Below are 16,562 nucleotides of genomic sequence, written 5' to 3'. Positions count from 1 at the left end.
TGAGCTGGATTAGCCAGACATACGCCACAGCCCAAACAAAGATCAAGTGCTCTTTGTTGTTTGTCTGAACACTTCATTGTTCATCTGTGCCTAGATTTTGGTCCTTTAAACACGGTCCCATTCCGGCATTGTGGAAAAAGCCAATCATCACGCCTTCTCCTGGATTTTAGCATTCTGACACTTCTCTGTTCCCTTCGGTAGCTTAGGATAAAAAGTAACAACATGAGCATTTGTGTGGGCTGCCACACAAACAGCGCCACTTCACTGTTTAAATACCAACAAATACATTAGCTTAACACCGATTGTTCTGCTGTCGCCAGATACAGATTCACAGTTGTATTTGTGTCTTTTCAGATTCAGACTAAAATAAGGGCGCCATTGAGATGACATTTGAATTGAGTGCTTCCATGACTGCAGAACGGCTCTGGGAAATGTGACACAGGCCTTATTGTCACCACCAGCTGCAGCGTTGGGAAACGTAGCAGAAAGGATTGGGTTTTAATTCTCGTGGTCAGTGGTTACGCTGTACAGATAGAGAGACAATTAGATTCAACTAAAGTTCAGAACATTGAGAAAGATCTTTTGTTTTAAGATTCAGTATACTATCTTTGTAAAGGCAAATTCTGATTGTGCTCCATTTTAGGTCAAGATATATCCCTCTTCTGGCTGTGCAAGATAAGATAAGCGAAATGCAAATGGTTTATGAGATGCATTAAGATATGAACAAATTTCTGATCTCTAAACAATTGAATGTGTTGAATTTGAGCTTTTTAAGCAAGGAAAAACTCACTGACTACATTGAAACCATGTTTTGTTTCTCTTTTTACACATTTTCTAAGGAACACCACTGACATTTATAACAATGACCGTTAAAATAAAGTCTAATTTTTAGGGTCCGTTTAATCTGACTTGGCATCTAGGAGAAACTCCATCAATGACATCATTCATGTAGGGCAAGGGTGAGGTTGGGCCAGAGCTCGAGCAGGGAAGAGGTGGCACGAGGAATCCTTTTGGTTCGCTGAAAAGCACAAGCTTGGACGTTTGTAACATCTGAATACTTTTGAGCAGGGTGAGTGATATTTAATACAATTCTGATGCTGCTGATGTTTTTCATATAGCTTTCATACAAGTAAATACACAAAAAAGCAGATTTGCCTTTTCATTTCCACCAGTTTTCGATCTATTTAATTTCAGTTTAATGTTATTCATTATCTTAGGTCAGGAAGGTTTTCTCACGATGAAGTGCTCTCTTGGACTTTTTCTGCTGGTCTGTTGTGTGTCTCTTGGCTTCGGTGAGTTAAATGCATATGGTACTTATTGTCGGGATGGTTTTTGTGTGGCTTTGGTCATGACCTCAATGCTTTTTATTCGAAACAGGCGTTAAGCATTATGGAATGCGATTCTCCTCTGCAGGCTCGTCTCTTCAATGCTACAGGTGTGAGGATTACACTGGGGGCCATTGCTCAGTGCAGCAAGTCTGTACTTATGAGGACGCATGTTTATATCTTCATGAGAAAGGTTGGTGGATTAAGTTTTAGTTTGCCGTACATATCCTCCTGAGACAGAAAAATGTTTTGGCATTTATATTTTTAGTTATTTTATAGTGTAGTGTAGACATTTTTAATGCAATTATTATGGTTACATTCTGTTTTTGATATATTTTATTATATTATATTAATTATGTTATATTATTATCCAAAATGTACTTGTACACAAACAAGTGACGTTATAGACGGTGTTTTTTATTTATTATTATTTATGTATTTTTTATTGAGATTCAACATTAGACAAACATTTATCAAAATTTGAAAATAATCAGGGCATATAATCAATAATTTAAAAAATCAGGGCAATGGGATGTTACGTAATTCACAAATTTTTCCCATTTCAATGTAAATTGTTCCAGTTCACTGTTAACAAATGCTATTAACCATTCCATTTTGTAATTGTCCATTGTAATTTCCATCCATGCAGACAAATTCTAAGAACTAACTTCACTTTTCTGAAATACTCTTGCAATAAGTTCTAACCAAATGATGTTGAGCCGTGTTGGGTAAGTTAGTTACTTTTTAAAACTGTACTTTATTAATGAATCTAAAATATAATCACTTACTTAATATTACTTAATTAGTAAATTAAATGGCCATTGTGGTAGAAATTCCTCTACACACCTGCTTAAGGTCATCTGGGAAGTCTACTGGCAACATCCAAAGCGTCTACTGTCCAATTTATCCTCTAGCATATCTCCTAATCGACGTCAACTAAGTCGAACGATGTCCCGCCCCTTATGAACATTTGTCACTTGGGAATAAGGTCTCTAGTGTTCCACTAACCTGCAGTAACCAGACAGATCTCAGACAGTGTTTTTGAATATGCTTTAATCACGGTCGGGAGGACCTCGTATCAATCACAGAGAATCCCCTCGACAAAGAGAGTGCAACAATTTGTATAGAATCGGAGCATTGCAACAGTGACATGATTCATCACATCATTTTTCTACAATATGATTGGTTCTGCATATGTATAATTCAGCCAGCCCTTCTGTTACTTGGTAAAAGAAAATCTGGATTTCTTGATTGCTTCAACTTGTTCCTCAAAGTCATCATGAGTTTATATATTTAAACAACTGTCTAGTTTTGTTTCCCCCTTTTTGTTATCAGACAGGACTCAGACACACTTTGGCCCAAGTGTTGGGGACATTTAGTTTTTTCTTCAAATAAACTGAATAAGATTAGATAATTCTCTTAAATTAAGTCGCTTAAGTCGAATAAATAGTTAAAAGTTAACAGTAAAAAATTTAGTTTTAGAGGGTACGTTTACACCACAACGATGTACTAAAAATGGAAAAGTTTTTTCCGTTCACACAAATCTCTAAAAACGCTGTATTATTCATGCCAGGCCTGTAAAAGGGCGATGGAGCTTTGTAAAGAAACACAATGAGCCTATAGACTGAACATGTAATACTTATGGGCATGATGTCATCGTTTTCACAAATTCGTGTTTTTGTAGTTTATACGGAGACGATAACGGTATCAAACGGTGTCGTGTAAAAAAAACTCTTAAATTACTTAGGAATGAAATCAAACAAAATACTGAGATACTTAAAGGGCAAGAAAATTAAGAAATGATCCAAAAACAGGGTATTCTTCTTAGTTTCTAACTAATAAAGTTAAGAATATTTCATTTTCACAAGACCTTTTCATAAGAATGTTCTTATCTTTTTTCCTTGAATTGTTCTCAAGATAAATCTTAAAAATGTAAAGATTCCTGAAAAGAATCTTCTTAAAAATCATTGCAAATAACCACTTAAAGTTAGGATAACCTTCAACTTGTCTAAAATCCCCTAATGGTAAATTATTTTATTAATTTATTGTTGAGGTGATTGTTATTGCAGCAGATTAATGGAATGTTTCAAGATAATTGTTCAAATTGGTATAGAAGCATGGAATTTGGCACAGATACTCTCTAAGGGTCACTTTTTGGAAAAAAGGCGTTGCCCACCCAAAAATTCAACATGGTGGCCATTTTTTCAAGATGGCCGCCATTTCTCTTGAATCCTTAGGTCAATTTTTGGAAACAGTGGCAATGAACATAGGAAAAGAGGGCAGCCATCTTCAAAAAAAAAAATGTCCTTCCTGAATTTTTACTGGCCACTTCATTTTTCTAACAGTGGCCCTTCCTCTCTGTGGACTGCACCATACCGTGGTGGAGAGGCTTGTGTACTCCAATGAACCTGAGAGCTATGCCGGTGGGGATTTTATATCCCTGGCAAGTTTAACGAAGCCTGACAGGTCAAATTTGACAGAAATGGTGGACATCTTGAAAATGGCGACCATCTTGAATTTTTGAGGAACAAGCTTCTTTTTCCATAAACATGTTCTTTAGAGAGTATTTGTATCAAATTTTATGCTGGATCACTATTTGAATAATTGATATAATAAGCATTGAATAGCAATGGTGGCCATATTGAAAATTGTCCGCCATATTGAATTTTTGAGTGGCTGATGCCTTTTTCCAAAATATAGTGGCCCTTAGAGAGTATCTGTGCCAAATTTCATGCTTCTATACCAAAGTGAACGATTTTTTTTTACTAATCTGCTGCACTATAAGTGGTTCACTTCACGAAATGAGTAGATTTTAACCAAAAGGCTACATAATTTTGTGCAGTATATGTAAATTCGAACTTGCTTTCCTTTTGTTACAAAGTTCTGCTTGAAAAATGTGCTGTTTTAATATACTGTTATTAATATATAGAACATTTTAAAATTCTATTCTATTCTTTTCTATTCTATTCTATTCAGTAATTAAGACATTTCTCATTTTCCAGGTGGGAAGACCATTCGCCGGTGCATTCGATACACTGACTGTGATAACTCCCGTCTGTCCCAGAAGTTCCCGTCGATATCAGAATACACTTACAGATGTTGCAACACTGACCTGTGTAACAGCGGGCCAGTGACTGCTGCAAGCATGTCGTTCTTATACCCGCTAGCGGTGCTCAGTGGCCTCTGGTCCTGCTCCATCACTGCATGATTTCACAATAGAACTTCTTTAGAAGTTTTTTTTTGTTGCCATACCTCTTATGGATATCTATATATTTACTATGTACCATTATTTAGCGATTGCTCTTTTTTACTAACCACTTATAAATCACAAAGTACTGTTTGTTGTAAATTATTTGTATTCTAATACCATTGTGTTTTTACTTTTTATTTAAATACATTTTATTTTATTTTGGCTGATATTTAAAAAAAAATAATGTTGTAAAATGTTTGATCTTTTCATATATGACCTTTGTCTGTGGTACCTTTACCTGAGTAAAATAGTAATTTAAAAAAACTTGATTTTCCGATTTTCTACGTTCTAAAAATTTTAAAGAAATACTGATGTTTGGGTGTTTTAAGCGTTGCCTTGCTCCTCACCAACTTAAATGTTCAGTTTCAAACCAGTTCAAGTGTCCATTCAGCACCGCGGACAGCTCCACTTCAACTAGCCATTCTAATTCAGCACCTAAAGCTACGTTCACGCCATGTCGTAATTACTGTACATAAAGTTCTGTATGCTTTCCAATCGCTCTCGCTGTACTTTTATGTCATACACTGATCGGTCTGCACAGCGCTGCTTCAAGTCGAACACACCTGAAATCTGCAGTGGTCAGGTGAAACAGCAGCCACGTGGTACAAGTCCTTGCTCTCAGAGAATCACGCACGTTGTGATTCATTTCTACAAGCATGTGAAGGCTTACTACAGTTAAGAATTGTCACGGTAATAACAACATGGTGTGAACGCACCTTAATACTGAGTAAAAAGAGGAATATATGTATTCAGTACTAGACTGCTGAGTGGATTTGAAACAGCTGATTTTAAAATCTCCACCATCTGAACGCAGATGGACCCGCTTCCCTCTGAATACCAATCGCTGCAAAGTCTCTGAAAGTAAACTGCGCCCAGCTGTTGATCCCTAATCCTGTGACATAACACGCACGTTTTCCCAAAAAAGTAAAGAAAACTCCTTCAGTCAGATATATAAAACGTCATTTGCTTTAATAATTACATGAAATACATCAAATAAATTAACCCGCTGATATGTAAACAGTTAAATCAACACGGAATGTATTCTCTAATGGTCATTTAAATAGCTTAGGGGGACACTAACATGATGTGTTCAATCAGGTCCTCTAGTTCACACACAATTGCACAAGGCCACACAATGTAAACACACAATATGTCGACATTTACAGTCACAGTAAAAACAAAAAAGTCAGGTAAACACGATCACATCTCATAAAACAAGATGAGAACACAAAAAGGCAAAGGACTGAACTGGAATATTTTTTTAAAGGGTTTATGGTATCAAAACCCAACATACAAACATATAAAGCTGCCTCATGTTTGCTTCAATAGCAGCAGCGATATTTTTTAGTCAGGGTAAATGCCATACTGTATTTAATTTGACATGAATGAAAACAAAGCTGTGGAGTATAGAACAACAGTCTGTCAATCCTTTTGAGCCACACAAGTGCGTTGTTGTATTTCACTGCGCTGTTCCATTGTTTTTCTATGTAAACATGCGCTAGACGGACGCATTTGAGCGCAGTTGCGCTCGCGTCTTGTGTCTTCGCAGCGTGAAGTTAAAAGTAGTTCAAGTTTTACGAAATGCGTTTTTCCATTTTACTGGCCTACGTCATGCGTTTTTGCGGTTAAAAATGCTGTAAAAGCGTGCACGCAACGGTCAAACACATCAGTTCAGCGCATGTTTAAATAGTAGCACAGTGGAACACAAAAAAGCATTCTGTGTGTATTAAGGTCTTTGGTAATGTTTATTTTCACAACCTGGAAGTTTTGAATTGACTGTATGTACTGTACTTCTATGCCCCACAGCCTCCCTTTTTATTCTCATCACACTATGTATGGCGTCTACCCTAACCAGGCTCCATGCCTTGACTATTACATTTTTCTGTCAAAACAATCCTAAAATTCTTTATATTGCTGGCAGTACAGGACAAAATCTACAAGAATTTTCAGTTGTCCATGTTTTGACAGTTTTCAAAACATGTGTAGTATAAAACCTATTTTAGACCTATTTGTTATTTATAATATGTTTGACTAGTAACTGCTAGATCGCTTCTACTTCCATATCTAAAAACAAAACAAAAAAAGTTTTTGTTGTTCTCTAATCGCTCATGTCCTCTATTGTCTCTTCTTCAATCTCTCTGCCTATCTCCTCAAGTTTCACCGTTTTCTTTTGACCCTTCTTCTCGTCCTCTTTCTCCGCTGTTACGTACCACGGCTTGGCTGCCGCATCCTCGCAGGCCCTGCCGCCCCCCCTCCTGTACCCGCCCCGTCCTGCCCTCACCAGCCCCCAGCCCTGAGGTTTACCCTCATGGGGTCCGCTGTCCTGAACACCCCTGGTCTGGTCCAGCTCCTTGGCACTGAGGGCCGGCATCCGGACGGGAACAGTGTTCCCAAATTTGGAGTAGTCGACCGAGTAGCGGCCGTCCTCCTCCGTCATAATGGAGACGAAACGCCGACCCCACAAGATCTCCTCCGGTGTGTAGGATGTGCGGGCCTGCATTGTGATGCCGGTGGTCTCCACAACACCTGGAAGAACAGACACATTGGCTCGGTTTCAAAAACTAGTGAGATATATAGGCAGCAACCTTAAAAGATTTTATTTTCAGTTTGTCTTTTAAATTTAGTGTTGGTTTTGACTTTTTCATTGGTCATTTTAGTTTGGTTTTTTCAGAGTTTTCTAGTTTCAGTTTATTTAGTTTTTTATTTTAGTTTTAGCATTTTAGGGCCACCAAAGTTAATGTTGATTATGAAAATGTTTTCATTCAGTTTTCATTTCATTAATGACAATAACTGCCTTGGAATTGATTTGACATTAGCATGTTGCTACGGTAATGGTGCAATACGCTAAAAAGCTTTTAAAAAAACGTAATAAATAAGGGTAAAACTGCCAATTTTTTATTATATTAAAATATTTTTTGTCTTTTCAATTTAGTGTAGTTTATACACACTAATACACAGGCATATTTGTGGCAATAGCCAACAATACATTATATGGGTCAAAATGTTAGATTTTTCTTTTATGCCAAAAATCATTAGGATATTAAGGAAAGATCATGTTCCGTGAAGATATTTTGTAAATTTCCTACCGTAAATATATAAAACATTTATTTTTCTGAGTGACTGCAGCATAATCGCGAACATAAATGCACAACTTTAAAGGAGATTTTCTCAATGTTTCGATTTTTTTGCACCCTCAGATTCCAGATTTTCAAATAGTTGTATCTTGGCCAAATATTGTCCTATCCTAACAAACCATACATTCATGGAAAGCTTATATATGATGCATACATCTTAATTTAAAAGAATTGACCCATGTGACTGGTTTTGTAGTCCAGGGTTTTGTAGTTGTATATACCATATATCAAAAACTACTACTAAAATGTATTTGTGGCAATATTTCATGTTTTTTTTAAGCTATTTTCTAAATAATGTGTTAAATATGGGGTAAAACTGTCCAAATGTAATTATATTCAAATATTTTGATCAATACTTTCTAGTATTGAATGAAAAAATAAGCTTCGTCCTTGCTTCAGCCAGTTTGAGTTTATTTTTCATCAAACTCAATGCAAGGCATACAAGCCAACATGCAATGAGTTTGGAATAGGGTTTCCTTTAGAAATAACCTTAGCTTCTATGATTCATCAAATTGGTTACCTCAATAGGTTGTGAGACAAAAAGATTACAATAAAGAGAAATGCACTTCATTCACCTTCCAAAATGACAACGATCTCCAGGTCTTCGGTAGCCAGCGACTGTGCCGAGACCTCGTACAGTGGACTTCCTCTGTCAATAGTGTGACTGATTATAAGCGGAGAGACGAGGAATATGCCGTTGCTCCTGAGAGGGTTTTCCACCTGGATATCGAGCTGACAAACAGGAATCACCTCACCTTCAGCTGTAACTGTCCGCCGAATCACCTGAGGGACAAAAGTCAAGATTAGGGGGGAATTCAACTCAAGAAGTGCTGGACAGAAATGATGCCACGGACGAACCATTATGGGTTCCCCAAAGAACTTTTCAGTGCTCTCAAAAGAACCATTTTGGAAGTGTGATTTAAATAACCTAAAGTACCTTTTTTCCTCTATAAATAACCTGCGGTCAATTGGAAAGGTTTCATGGAAGTTAAAGGTTTTTCATGGAAACCAAAAGAACCTTTATTTTTGAAAGAGTAAAAGATGTTTGTCACCTGCAGCTGAATGGTGGCCGAGATGATCATGCTCTTCCTCAGATCCCCGACGCGGAACATGAGCGCCGGTCTGCCGTTCCGCGGGGCAATGACAGCGTTTCGCGAGAAGATGAGGGTTTCTGCTCGCCGGTTGGCTTGAGCCGTCTTCATGAACACACAGCCCAGCATGATGGCGTTGATGATCAGGCCTAGAATGTTCTGGATGATGAGGACTATGATGGCCAGCGGACATTCCTCTGTCACCATTCGTCCTCCAAAACCAATAGTGACCTGATATTACAGATACATAATAGTTTCCGTTATCCTTTTAACCTCAGTTTAGGTGCACTAAGCTCAGCTGATACTGATTAGGTCATTGATGGGTCAGCAATGGGTCAGTTACCTGAACCTCAATGGAGAAGAGAAAAGCAGATGTGAAGGAGTGAATGGAAGTGACACACGGCACAGGCCCGGGCTCGTTGGGATCTCGAGGCTCCAGATCACCGTGAGCGAACGCCAAGAGCCACCAAACCATGGCAAAGAGCATCCAAGAGCAGAGGAATGCTGAAGTGAAGATGAGGAGGGAATGCTGCCATTTCAGGTCCACCATTGTTGTGAACACATCTTGGAGAAACCGGCCCTGAGAAGCAATAAAGTCATCATTTCATCTGTTGTCTAGTACCATGTTATACAATAATATGTGTGAATTTGAACATTTGCTTGGGACCAGAAATGATCTGCACCTGTTCTCGTATATTCTTGTGGGCGACATTACACGAGCCGCTCTTGGTGATGAAACGCGCTCTCTGTGACTTTGGCCGGATGCGACTGGGTTGTGCGGCGTCCTCAGCGAGACGAGTCAACAGGAACCCATCAGGCATAAGCCCTTTGCGGGCCAACATTATGATAATCTGTGGCTGACTGGTGCTCCACACTACAAAAAAGAACAATGAAACGGATATATATGTATTACAATTAAATTGAAATATACATTGGCAATAAGAGTTTGACTATTTTTACAGATTTTTAAAAATAATACATTTAAAAAAGGCTTCAGGTGAATGTCATTTAATTGCATAAACATTTTCATCCATTTGAATTTCAGTTTCAATGAGCTAGGCTAATAAATTTAACATGATGTATAATTTGTCAGACATGCATAAATGAAACAAGGAGAGTTATGTAATAGTACAAATGTCAGTGAATATGTTTTTAATGCGCAATGATCAGGTTTCTATGTTTATCATCAATAAATCCAATTTATTATATGTAAACCATATCTCATACTGACTGAATCGTGCTTGTTCCACAGCTGGCCATTTTTAAACATTGTTCATACTTTTACATTTATTTTTCACTTAGATTAACACTTAATAGATTTATGCTGATTATTATCAATTTAAATAAATACACTTCGAAAATATGATCAATTAAAATCAAATAAATACAAATACTTAATACGCTATGACAATTATTTTTAATTAATAGTATTATAATATATATTTGTTTATTTATTGTGTGTGTGAAGATTATATGAAAGAGATTACACTAGTGAAAATGGTTCTATCATTATACATTATGTTTTAATTCAATACAAAAATCACTATAATGTAACTTCACTACAAATTATATTATATTTTATTCAAATAAATATTTTAAGAAGTTATTTTATAATATATATTTAATTATGGTACTTAAGTGAGTTCAACAGAAACCTTACTTGAATTTTAAAAAGGTTTGTGCTTGGAATAATTGCAACTAAACTTCGCATATTTCCCTCATTTAAATGCATATTAAAGCTCAACGTAACGTTAGTGCGTTGTATTCTGTATAAATATATTGATCGTAAATTAAGATGATTCAGAGGACAGTGGTGTCTGTGATCATTCAACACAAGCACTGAAATATCACAAATCTCACTTCTGTTAAAACCAGCAGTTAATTATTTTTAAACATCTCAAATTTTTCCCTCTTTATGTTGTGTATCTGGAAATACATCATCTTCAATAGATATGTAACATTATTATATAGGCTATTTAATTTAATGCATATTCGTTACAAAAAGCATACGAGCAGTTAGACATGCAAATATTATCGGATTTAAATATGCAATCCTTGTTTTTGCATTTTGCAATTCGTCGTTTTGATAGCATAATCAAGGTTATTATAACATAAAGATACTTACCAGCACAACAGTGACACGCGCTGTTTATTTCATATCGATGAAAAAAATTACCCGAACAAAATGTTTAAAGAGAGAACGCAAACAGATGGCTGGCTAGGAAGCTTATGCAATCAGACAGTGTCGTTATGATAGAAAAATGAATGACTGGCGGACAAACATATCCCACAATTCTCTCGCGGCTGCTTCGCCACAGTGGACGCTGCGCTGCTCAGCGGTTCGCGTTGTGATAACAGTGCGCTGTTTTACAGTTGTCAAATATTTTACTGAACTCATATTTGTTGGTATTTGTTTTAGACGTCATTTACATTTAAAACGAACAGTTTTTGTTGGTGTGCGGCGTGTTTTAGAGCGTTTTTTGGGGGGTTGTTAGCTTATTAGCTCTTTAAAAATGGCTGATCCGTGGAATCGAGGTAAGTGACACGTAGCAGTTTTCTTTGAATATACAGTTTTATTTTGTTTTCGACTATTTTATTAGTATATACACAAACTATTTTAATTTTATGATGCTTCTCTGGTCTAAAAACAACATTTATTCTTGCTGTTGCCAGTACAGGTAAACTTGAAAGTGGTCAGGTATAAAGTCTTATTAGTGTTACTTATGTCAAGATGACTTAATAACAGTTAATTCTGTTGAACTGACAGGACATGGTGCTGTGGATGACATGCTGGACGCTGAAAACAAGCTGATGGCAGATAATCTGGCCAGTAAAGTCTCTAGACTCAAGTCTGTAAGTTTATTTAAACACTTTATATGATTTTTTTTAAAAGCTGTCACGCTGTTGCATTTAAATGTCTTTGGTCTCCTCCACAGCTGGCATATGACATTGACAAAGAGGCTGAGGAACAGAATTCCTACTTGGATGGGATGGTGTGTGTGTTATCAGTGTTGATGTTTTATTTGCAATGTTGGCACATGGGTGCGACTCATCATGTTTTACATCCTTATTTACTCAGGACTCCAATTTTCTCAGTGCAACTGGGCTGTTGACTGGAAGCGTGAAGAGGTTTTCCACAATGGTGCGATCAGGCCGAGACAACAGAAAAATCCTGTGTTACGTGTCCATCGGCCTGGTTGTGGTCTTCTTCCTGCTGTACTATCTAGTGACGCGGATCCAGAACTAATGGGTCATTTGCTAATGTTTTAGGACAGGTTTCTCAGTTCTATGAGAATTTTTTTGGATTCTCTGTTTGATCCCATTATGAGGAGATTTCAGTGAACTGTACAGCGGATGTCTTTCCATTAATATTAAAAAGAATGTGATTTATCACATTTAACTCTAAGCAAAACCTTTGTTTACACCCTCAAAAGTGGTCTATTCAGTGTATATTTATTCATGATCGAAAGAAACATGCCACGGACCAATATTTGTTTCATTTCAAATTAATTAAAAACTTATTTTTTCAAATTCCATGATTTATATTTTTATCATTGTAGAATATGTATCTAACAGTTGTTTTCTAAAATTATGAAAATTAAAATGAATTTTAATTCCTCCTTTGTGTTTTTTTTCTTGTGCTTTTTTATCCAGGTTAGATAAATTCCTTGCATGATGTCAAAGTCATAACTTACCCTCAAAATCAGTTACACGTAACATTTATTTGTTGAAATCTGCAAATATTTGAAGAATCTTCAGGGGTTGGACGATAAAACTGAAACACCTTTTTTTTTGACCACAATAAATTATTAGTATGGTGTAGGGCCTCTTTTTTGTGGCCAATACATCATCAATTTGTCTTTTGATTCATTCCTCTTCCAGAACAGTGGCCAGATCACTATGTGATCCTGATGGAGGAAAACGTTTTATAACGTGCTCCTCCAAAATACCCCAAAGGTTTTTTTTTTTTGTCCAAAATACCCCAATGGTTTTTTTTTGGTCCAAAATACCCCAATGGTTTTTTTTGTTTTGATTTTTCAAAATACCCTAACGTGACTCAAAAATATATAGATCTGGTGATTGTGTTATATCTTAGCCCTACTGTTATCTATAAGGTAGTGTGATCCAACCAACATCAGTCGGGTTCTGACTGATCAACCCCACTTTCATTTCCAACCAAAATGCGACTAAAATCATCCACTGACTGACATTACTAATTTCTACTCAATGACCTTGACAGAAATGTAGTGGAGTAAAAAGTACGATATTTGTTTTTCAAATGTATTGAAGTTAAAATAAAGATTTTCAAGAAAAAAATAATACTCAAGTAAAGTACAGATACTCAGAATGTGTACTTAATTACAGTACTCAAGTAAATGTACTTTGTTACTGTCCACCTTTGACTACATACCTTCTGCAATGTGATTAATAGTTCATACTTTTTTAGCAAGTAAAAGGCCTTTTAGCATAATTCTAAAACTTTCCACACTTAGGTTTCGGTACATGTGTCTTTTTACTCTGAAATATTGAATTACTTTTAAAGTAAACGTACGAATAACTTTTATTATGTGAGTAATATTTAAAGATATGATACAAAACACAAATGGCGCTCTTCTCCTCCAGTCCGCGAGGCGGCGCCGCAGATCACAGTGACTGTGTGAGTCGCTCTGTTTCTCACGGAGAAGAACGTTTAGGATTTTCAAGACAGCAGCAGCAACAGCAGCCGACGGTCAGTTCATAATATCTCCTGACGGCTCTCCGAGGGCGAAGCAAAGCCAAGTGTTCCGTTTTTTTGTGTGTTTTGTTTTCTTTTGTTTTTTTTTTGCATTTAATTAGTCCAGATGTCCGGTGAAGTGGAGGCGAGCACAGAGGAGCAGCAGGTTCGTTCATTCAAACACGTTTTGCAAGAGGCCGTAGCGCATCTGACAGTGTGATCGTGCTAATTCAGTAATGAAAGCCTCATTGTTGAAATAATGAATGAATGAATGAATGAAGCATATTAAAGTGAGAGCTACTGGACCATATAAAACAACATTGTTTTCACTAGTCTTTTAAACCGTGTATTATGTGTTTGTAGAACCTTTTTCATATTTAGAATAGTTGTTAACTTACTTTTTATGTATATATATATATATATATATATATATATATATATATATATATATATATATATATGCGGTAAACTTGACTTTTTAGGGAGGGAAATAAGTTGTCAAATTGACTAACCATTGCTGTATTTCTGTTTCTGCTGCTGTTCAATGCACTTTTATTCAGTAAAGTGTTTCCTGTGGTTTATGAAATTTAGTTTGAATTGTTTTTGTTCTCACATCTAATGTAGGAGATGCAGGACACTGTTGTAAGTCCAGAAAAAGCTGAGGAGGTCAAACTGAAGGCCCGATACCCTCATCTTGGGACTAGGGTTGGCGGGTCGGATATGTTGCGAAAAAGACTACAGAAGGGGGTACGGTTTCGAGAGAGATTTTAAGGGATAGTTCACCCAAAAATTGAAATTCTTTCATCAATGCCTTCATCTCGTTACAAACCCATACATCTTTTCTTCATCTTTGGAACACAAATGAAGATCTTTTTTAATGAAATCTGAGAGATTTCTGTCCCTCCATTGACAGCTACACAACTGACACTTTGATGCTTCATAAAGTTGTGAAACTAATCCACAGTATTTGAGTGGTTTAGTCCAAAATTTCTGAAGTGACTTGATCGGTTTATACATTTTCTTCAGAAAATTTGGACTAAACCGCTCAATTCATATGGATTAGTTTTACTATTTCTTTATGAGCTTTTTGAAGTGTTAAAGTGTTTGTAGTTGTGTAGCTGTCAATGGAGGGACAGAAATCTCTCAGATTTCATTCAGAAGATCTTCATATGTGTTTCGAAGATGAAATTAACGAAAGTTTGCGTGTTTGGAACGACATGAGGGTGAGCAAATAAGAGACTTTTTGGATGAACTTTAAAAGTGTGGTGTAAAGCCTGTGGATTGCTAATAATGGACTTGTTTTTTCCTAGCAGCAAAAATACTTTGACTCGGGTGACTATAACATGGCCAAAGCCAAGATGAAGAACAAACAGCTCCCGACTGCAGCGGCGGAGAAGACCGAGGTCACCGGAGACCACATCCCCACTCCTCAGGACCTTCCCCAGCGGAAACAGTCTCTGGTGGCCAGCAAACTCGCCGTCTGATGCCTGCTCTTTCCAGCTCTGTTATGTTCCCTCAACCTTCATTGTTTTGTCTTTCTTTTGCTCTTTTCTTACTCTTTTTGTCTTTGGCTGTAGAAATGCTCTCAATATAATATTTTGACAAGGAAATCTGTAGATTGCTGCTACCAATGTGTCTTGGATTTAACCGTACACTTAAATGTATTGCTTCAATGCCAAGGTTTATACATGGTAATCTGACCGATTGAGTCGGATCGGCATTATTTTAGGGTTTTACACTTTTTCCAACCACTATTTTTGTGCATGTCTTGAAAAAAAGACCTGTGTGAACAGATATGGACTTGACTTGAAATAATCACATCCACCTCTTCTGCTAAAACTGTGCCTGTTTGAAGAAAGAAACCGCCTCGTAGACGTTCGATGGTTGAGCTGAAAAAATCTCAACACTTTTAAAGTTCGTTCGTTGAGATTTTCGTTTTGTCTCCTTGTTGATGATGAAAATGGCCTTAAAACGATCATTCACCCACATTGAAGAGTGTGTTGACCTCTTAACTGTCTCGTCTAGGTTGTGTTGCCAGAACAACTGAAATGATTTATCTGAGCTGTACAAAAGTTTACTGTCACAACTGTGCCATTTGTTTTGTAAATAAAATGGATTTGGACATGTGATTTGTGACCAAGTAGTTGTTTTTGAACTGCAGTATTTTTTGTCTTTTAAAGGTAGTAGTTGCCTTTAGTAGTTTTAAAGTCGCTGTAAAAATAAAATAATTTTAAATACCTAGACAAACATAAACTAGCCACAAACATTGTGCTGTCATTTAGCAATAACTTTTGATGAAGTGCACTCTTGGTAATGTGGCTTGTTTAACTATAGCCCTGATGAATAAATGTAAAGAAGTGATTATTAAAACTAATGCACTCCGGCCTTTCCTTTTTATTTTGATCCCTATTTTAATTTAACTTATAGTTTGCAAATGCTTTATTAAGCTTTATCCGTATTATTATGCATGTTTTTTCTACCTGCCTGGGCGGAGTGCAGTAACTCGTAACTGTTCTTACGACACTTAAAAAAAAAATTATATTGCCAACGCCAAGATGATGAACAAAGAGCTTCTGGCTGCACCAGAGAAGACACGGAAATACAAATAATCACCTCTCGTTTGGAGAATGCATTGCAATAAATATTCCTGAGCTGGGTGCAGTAACTCATAATCGCCACGAGGCGGCACTGTTTTCACATCGGTTATTGCCACGGCGACTTTTTTTCTTTTTTTTACGGGTCACACAACTATGGTCACAACGTGTAAAATATAAAAGAAAAAGGAAGTATATTGTACACAAGTATTGGAAATAACAAATATGAAAGGAAAAAGAATGGCTCGTTCCTATACCCGGCATGCTTAAAAGAAACGGGTAAGGATGATTTTTCACAGAAATAGAACAAGCGGGAAGAAGAATACCATGAATATGAAATGGGCGTGGTTTGGCTCACCGGAAGTTCTTTCTAATTGATGACATGCGCCAATTGTAAATAATATTTTACTTAATAAAAAACTAATTTAATCAGGGTTACAATTATTTACAATCT

General features: G+C 36.7%; 4 protein-coding genes across 4 annotated transcripts; 3 read left to right on the top strand and 1 right to left on the bottom strand.

Annotated features, from left to right (window-relative positions):
* Positions 1–365: 365 nt before the first annotated feature.
* Positions 366–4,839, top strand: cd59b (CD59 molecule (CD59 blood group) b). Its single transcript, XM_077210319.1, has 5 exons — positions 366–510; positions 644–1,069; positions 1,218–1,292; positions 1,414–1,518; positions 4,328–4,839. The coding sequence occupies exons 3-5, from the start codon at positions 1,238–1,240 to the stop codon at positions 4,531–4,533; spliced, it is 366 nt and encodes a 121-aa protein (XP_077066434.1). The 5' UTR covers positions 366–510; positions 644–1,069; positions 1,218–1,237; the 3' UTR covers positions 4,534–4,839.
* A 686-nt stretch (positions 4,840–5,525) lies between these two features.
* kcnj11l (potassium inwardly rectifying channel subfamily J member 11, like) lies at positions 5,526–11,150 on the bottom strand. The gene is made up of 6 exons (XM_077210295.1): positions 10,926–11,150; positions 9,484–9,674; positions 9,144–9,380; positions 8,762–9,031; positions 8,285–8,492; positions 5,526–7,101 (listed from the first exon to the last, which is right to left on the bottom strand). The coding sequence occupies exons 2-6, from the start codon at positions 9,640–9,642 to the stop codon at positions 6,674–6,676; spliced, it is 1,302 nt and encodes a 433-aa protein (XP_077066410.1). The 5' UTR covers positions 9,643–9,674; positions 10,926–11,150; the 3' UTR covers positions 5,526–6,673.
* On the top strand, positions 11,060–12,420 carry bet1l (Bet1 golgi vesicular membrane trafficking protein-like). The gene is made up of 4 exons (XM_077210322.1): positions 11,060–11,335; positions 11,568–11,653; positions 11,737–11,793; positions 11,880–12,420. Exons 1-4 carry the CDS (start codon positions 11,314–11,316, stop codon positions 12,045–12,047), a joined length of 333 nt encoding a protein of 110 aa, XP_077066437.1. The 5' UTR covers positions 11,060–11,313; the 3' UTR covers positions 12,048–12,420.
* A 1,044-nt stretch (positions 12,421–13,464) lies between these two features.
* arpp19b (cAMP-regulated phosphoprotein 19b) lies at positions 13,465–15,643 on the top strand. The gene is made up of 3 exons (XM_077210320.1): positions 13,465–13,680; positions 14,139–14,261; positions 14,828–15,643. The coding sequence occupies exons 1-3, from the start codon at positions 13,642–13,644 to the stop codon at positions 14,996–14,998; spliced, it is 333 nt and encodes a 110-aa protein (XP_077066435.1). The 5' UTR covers positions 13,465–13,641; the 3' UTR covers positions 14,999–15,643.
* The last annotated feature ends 919 nt before the right edge of the window (positions 15,644–16,562 follow it).

Source organism: Siphateles boraxobius, unplaced genomic scaffold (assembly GCF_051911475.1).
Source record: "Siphateles boraxobius isolate OS27281-9 unplaced genomic scaffold, OSU_SipBor_1 65, whole genome shotgun sequence".
Taxonomy (NCBI): Eukaryota; Metazoa; Chordata; class Actinopteri; order Cypriniformes; family Leuciscidae; genus Siphateles; species Siphateles boraxobius.
This window is presented reverse-complemented; position numbering and strand designations above follow the sequence as displayed.

What these genes read in the sequence shown, in the direction of transcription:
- kcnj11l (XM_077210295.1), bottom strand. Translation starts at nt 9,642, where the DNA reads ATGTTGGCCCGCAAAGGGCTTATGCCTGATGGGTTCCTGTTGACTCGT. An exon ending in ACAAGAATATACGAGAACAG is followed by an intron (nt 9,381 to 9,483) that starts GTGCAGATCATT and finishes ATTGCTTCTCAG; the next exon opens with GGCCGGTTTCTCCAAGATGT. An exon ending in TCTTCTCCATTGAGGTTCAG is followed by an intron (nt 9,032 to 9,143) that starts GTAACTGACCCA and finishes CTGTAATATCAG; the next exon opens with GTCACTATTGGTTTTGGAGG.
- cd59b (XM_077210319.1), top strand. Translation starts at nt 1,238, where the DNA reads ATGAAGTGCTCTCTTGGACTTTTTCTGCTGGTCTGTTGTGTGTCTCTT. An exon ending in TTGTGTGTCTCTTGGCTTCG is followed by an intron (nt 1,293 to 1,413) that starts GTGAGTTAAATG and finishes TCTCCTCTGCAG; the next exon opens with GCTCGTCTCTTCAATGCTAC. An exon ending in TTTATATCTTCATGAGAAAG is followed by an intron (nt 1,519 to 4,327) that starts GTTGGTGGATTA and finishes CTCATTTTCCAG; the next exon opens with GTGGGAAGACCATTCGCCGG.
- bet1l (XM_077210322.1), top strand. Translation starts at nt 11,314, where the DNA reads ATGGCTGATCCGTGGAATCGAG. An exon ending in AAGTCTCTAGACTCAAGTCT is followed by an intron (nt 11,654 to 11,736) that starts GTAAGTTTATTT and finishes TCTCCTCCACAG; the next exon opens with CTGGCATATGACATTGACAA. An exon ending in ATTCCTACTTGGATGGGATG is followed by an intron (nt 11,794 to 11,879) that starts GTGTGTGTGTTA and finishes TTATTTACTCAG; the next exon opens with GACTCCAATTTTCTCAGTGC.
- arpp19b (XM_077210320.1), top strand. Translation starts at nt 13,642, where the DNA reads ATGTCCGGTGAAGTGGAGGCGAGCACAGAGGAGCAGCAG. An exon ending in CGAGCACAGAGGAGCAGCAG is followed by an intron (nt 13,681 to 14,138) that starts GTTCGTTCATTC and finishes CATCTAATGTAG; the next exon opens with GAGATGCAGGACACTGTTGT. An exon ending in GAAAAAGACTACAGAAGGGG is followed by an intron (nt 14,262 to 14,827) that starts GTACGGTTTCGA and finishes TTTTCCTAGCAG; the next exon opens with CAAAAATACTTTGACTCGGG.